We start from the raw sequence: 4,269 nt of genomic DNA on the forward strand, positions 1-4,269 counted from the left end.
TGAAATGAATTAGGAAATGCTTCTTGTATTTTCTGAGTTTCTGCAGAATTGGTAGTATTTCTCCCTTACGTATTTGATTAGGATTCACCAGTGAAAGTCATCTGGGCCTGGCCTTTTCTTTGTGGGAAGGTTTTTAATTACCAATTCAAATTTTTAACTTCATAAAGGTATATTAAGATCTTCTCTTTCTTCTTGAGTCAGTTTTGGTAATTTTTATCTTTTGAGAAATTTGTCCATTTCCTTTACGTTTTCAAATTTCTTGGCATAAAGTTCATAATATTCTCTTGCTGTCCTTTTTCTTCTCTTGTTTATATTTATTCCGTAACAGATTTACTGAGCCATAATTAACATACAATAAACTACATATTTTAGGGGGTATAATTTTATACATTTTGACATATATATACACTAATGAAACCTTTACCACATCAAGATGAGAACAAATCCACCACCCCAAAAGTTTCCTGTGTCCCTTTGTATATGGCATTATAGTTTTCATCTTGTAAAATTTGACTTGAGTCTTTTTGAATTTTGAGGTATAATTGAGATATAACATTATATCAGTTTCAGGTATACAATGTAATGATTCAATATTATATATACTGCAAATTGATCATCACAAGTCTAGTTAATACCCATCACCGTACATAGTTACAATTTTTTTTCTTGTGATGAGAGCATTTAAAATTTAACCTATTAACAAATTTGAAACATGCAGTACAGTATCACTATAGTCATCCTGCTGTGCACCTTTTTTAGATCCTCCAGTTTATACCGGAAATTTTAGTTTCATTGATTTTCTTAATTGTTTCTATTTTATTAATTTCTGCTCTTCCCTTTATTACTTCCATCCTTGTACTTAATTTGGGTTTAATTTCTTCTCCTTTTCTAGCTTCTTAGGGTGGAAACTTAGATAATTAATTTTTATACCTTTTTTTCCCCTAATATAAGCATTTAAAGATATAAGTTTCCCTCTAAGCACTGCTTTAATTAAACCCTGCACATTTTGATACGTTTTTAAATTTTTCCTTCAGGTCCAGACATTTTTCTAATTTCCTTTGTGATGTCTTTTTTTGAGCATGAGTTATTTAGAAGCATGTTGTTTAACTTCTAGGTATTCGATGGGGGAGGGTTCCCACATTTCTTTCTACTTTAATTCTTTTGTGTTTAAGGAGTATACTCTGTATGATTTCAATCCTTTTAAACATGCTGAGACTTATTTTTGGCCCAATACTTGGTATACTCTGGTGAAGGCTCCATGTATACTTTAAAAGAATGTATATTCTGCTTTTGTTAGGTGGAGTCTTATAAAGGTCAATCAGGTAAATTCTCTTGATAGTGTTATTCAAATGTTCTGTATCCTTCCTGATTTTCTGACTACTTTTTCTACCAGTTACTGAGAGGAGTATTAAAATCTTCATGTATTTTAGGCCATTTTTATCATAGACATATACATTTATAATTGTTATATCCTTATGCCATATTGACCTTGTAGTCATTATGAAATCTTCTTCTTTGCCTACAGTAATAATCTTTATCTTAAAGCCTATTTTGTTTGTTATTAATATGACCAGTCCAGCCCTCTCATGGTTTTGTTTGCATGGTATATCCTTTCCTATCCTTTTACTTTCTTGTACACAGCATATAGTTCGATCTTGCTTTTTAATCCAGTCTAGGACACCTCTGCCTTTTGAAGGGAGGTTTAGTTCATTCACATTTAATGTATTACCGAGGTGGTTAGAGTTGGTCTGCAATTTTGCTCTTTGTTTTCTACTTGTTTCACCTCTTGTTGTGCCTGTTCCTTATATATTGCCTTCTTTGTGTTAAACAAATCTTTTTTTTTAATTGAAGTATAATTGATTTGAAATGTTGTGTTAATTTCTGTTGTATAGCAAAGTGATTCAGTTATACATATATATACATTCTTTTTTTATATTCTTTTCCGTTACGGTTTATCACAGGATATTGAATATAGTTCCCTGTGCTATACAGTAGGACTTTGTTTATCCATTCTGTATATAACAGTTTACATCTGCTAACCCCAGCCTCCCACTCCATCCCTCCCTCCCACGCTCCCCTTCCCCCTTGGCAACCACAAGTCTGTTCTCTATGTCTGTGAGCCTGTTTCTGTTTTGTAGATAAGTTCATTTGTGTCATATTTTAGATTCCACATATAAGTGATATCATATGGTATTTGTCCTTCTCTTTCTGACTTACTTCACTTAGTACGATAATCTCTAGGTCCATCTATGTTGCTGCAAATGGCATTACTTCACTCTTTTTTATTGCTGAGTAGTATTCCAATTCCACATTGTGTATATGTACCACATCTTCTTTATCCATTCATCTGTTGATGGACATTTAGGTTGTTTCCATGCTTTGGCTATTGTGAATAGTGCTGCTATGAACATAGGGGTGCATGTATCTTTTTGAATTATAGTTTTGTCTGGTTATATGCCCAGGAGTGGGATTGCTGCATCATATGGTAGCTCTATTTTTAGTTTTTTGAGGACCCTCCATACTATTTTCCATAGTGGCTGCACCAACTTACATTCCCACCAACAGTGTAGGAGGGTTCCCTTTCTCCACACCCTCTCCAGAATTTGTTATTTGTAGACTTTTTAATGTTGGCCATTCTGACTGGTGTGAGGTGGTACCTCATTATAGTTTTGATTTGCATTTCTCTAATAATTAACAATGTTGAGCATCTTTTCATGTGTCCATTGGCCATATGTATGTCTTCTTTGGAGAAATGTCTATTAGGTCTTCTGCCCATTTTTCGATTGGGTTGTTTTTTTGTTGTTGAGTTGTATGTGCTGTTTGCATATTTTGGAAATTAAGCCCTTGTCAGTGCCATTGTTTGCAAATATTTTCTCCCATTCCGTAGGTTGTTTTTTTGTTTTGTTTATGGTTACCTTTGCTGTGCAAAAGCTTGAAAGTTTGATTAGGCCCCATTTGTTTATTTTTGTTTTTATTTCTAGTGTAGACTGACCTAAGGAAACATTGGTACGATTTATGTCAGAGAATGTTTTGCCTATGATCTCTTCTAGGAGTTTCATGGTGTCATGTCTTATGTTTAAGTCTTTAAGCCATTTTGAGTTTATTTTTGTGTATGGTGTGAGGGTTTGTTCTAACTTCACTGATTTACATGTGGCTGTCCAACTTTCCCAACACCACTTGCTGAAGAGACTGTCTTTTCCCCATTGTATATTCTTGCCTCCTTTGTTGAAGATTAATTGACCATAGGTGTGTTGGTTTATTTCTGGGCTCTCTATTCTGTTCCATTGATCCATATGTCTGTTTTTGTGCCAATACCATGCTGTTTTGATTTCTGGAGCTTTGTAGAATTGTCTGAAGTCTGGGAGGGTTATGCCTCCTGCTTTGTTCTTTTTCCTCAGGATTGCTTTGGCAATTCTGAGTCTTTTATGGTTCCATATAAATTTTAGGATTATTTGTTCTAGTTCTGTGAAAAATGTCATGGGTAATTTGGTGGGTATTGCATTAAATCTGTAGATTGCTTTGGGTAGTATGGCCGTTTTAACAATATATAAATATTTTTTAAAATAGATTTTTTTAAGGCAACCACTTTTATTATCATTCTTGTATTTTATAGGACAAAAAAAAAAAGAGGAATGTAGCAAACGTGTCAGGTTGTATAAAAAAAATGCAGGTTTGTGCACGTTGCTCTATTTACACCTGGGAGCAGGCTCTCCCCTCCTTCAGGCGCAGCAGCTGCCCTCGTCTGAGGCCCCTTTACAGACACAGCCCTGGGCACACTTGGCATAGCTCACAGGGCAGCAGGAGCAGCAGCTCTTTTTGCAGGAGGTGCATTTGCACTCTTTGCATTTGCAGGAGCCGGCACACGTGCAGGATCCACCTGTGGCACAGGAGCAGTTGGGATCCATGGCGAGAGGAAGCAGAGGCTGGGGTCCAGAGACTGCGGCACAAAAGATGGCAAGGACATTGAGGGGGCATGCTTAAATAGATCTTTACTGGAGTATAATTGCTTCACAGTACTTTGTTAGTTTCTGCTGTACACCAAAGCGAATCAGCCATATGCCTACACATGTCCCCATATCCCCTCCCTCTTGAGCCTCCCTCCCACCCTCCCTATCCCAACCCTCTAGGTCAATGCAAAGCACCGAGCTGATCTCCCTGTGCTATGCTGCTTCTTCCCACTAGCTAACTATTTTCCATTCAGTAGTGTACGTATGTAGATGCTACTCTCACTTCACCCCAGCTTCACCCTCCCACCCCATGTCCTCAAGT

General features: G+C 36.4%; 1 protein-coding gene across 1 annotated transcript; it reads right to left on the reverse strand.

Moving 5' to 3' along the window:
* Window positions 1-3,719: 3,719 nt before the first annotated feature.
* On the reverse strand, window positions 3,720-3,905 carry LOC309957350 (metallothionein-1E-like; the record flags this gene model as incomplete). Its single annotated transcript, XM_082832543.1, has 1 exon — window positions 3,720-3,905. The coding sequence occupies one exon, from the start codon at window positions 3,903-3,905 to the stop codon at window positions 3,720-3,722; it is 186 nt and encodes a 61-aa protein (XP_082688669.1).
* Between the last annotated feature and the right edge of the window lie 364 nt (window positions 3,906-4,269).

The sequence above is a fragment of the Leucopleurus acutus genome (genome assembly GCF_964270905.1).
Source record: "Leucopleurus acutus genome assembly, chromosome: 2".
Taxonomy (NCBI): domain Eukaryota; kingdom Metazoa; phylum Chordata; class Mammalia; order Artiodactyla; family Delphinidae; genus Leucopleurus; species Leucopleurus acutus.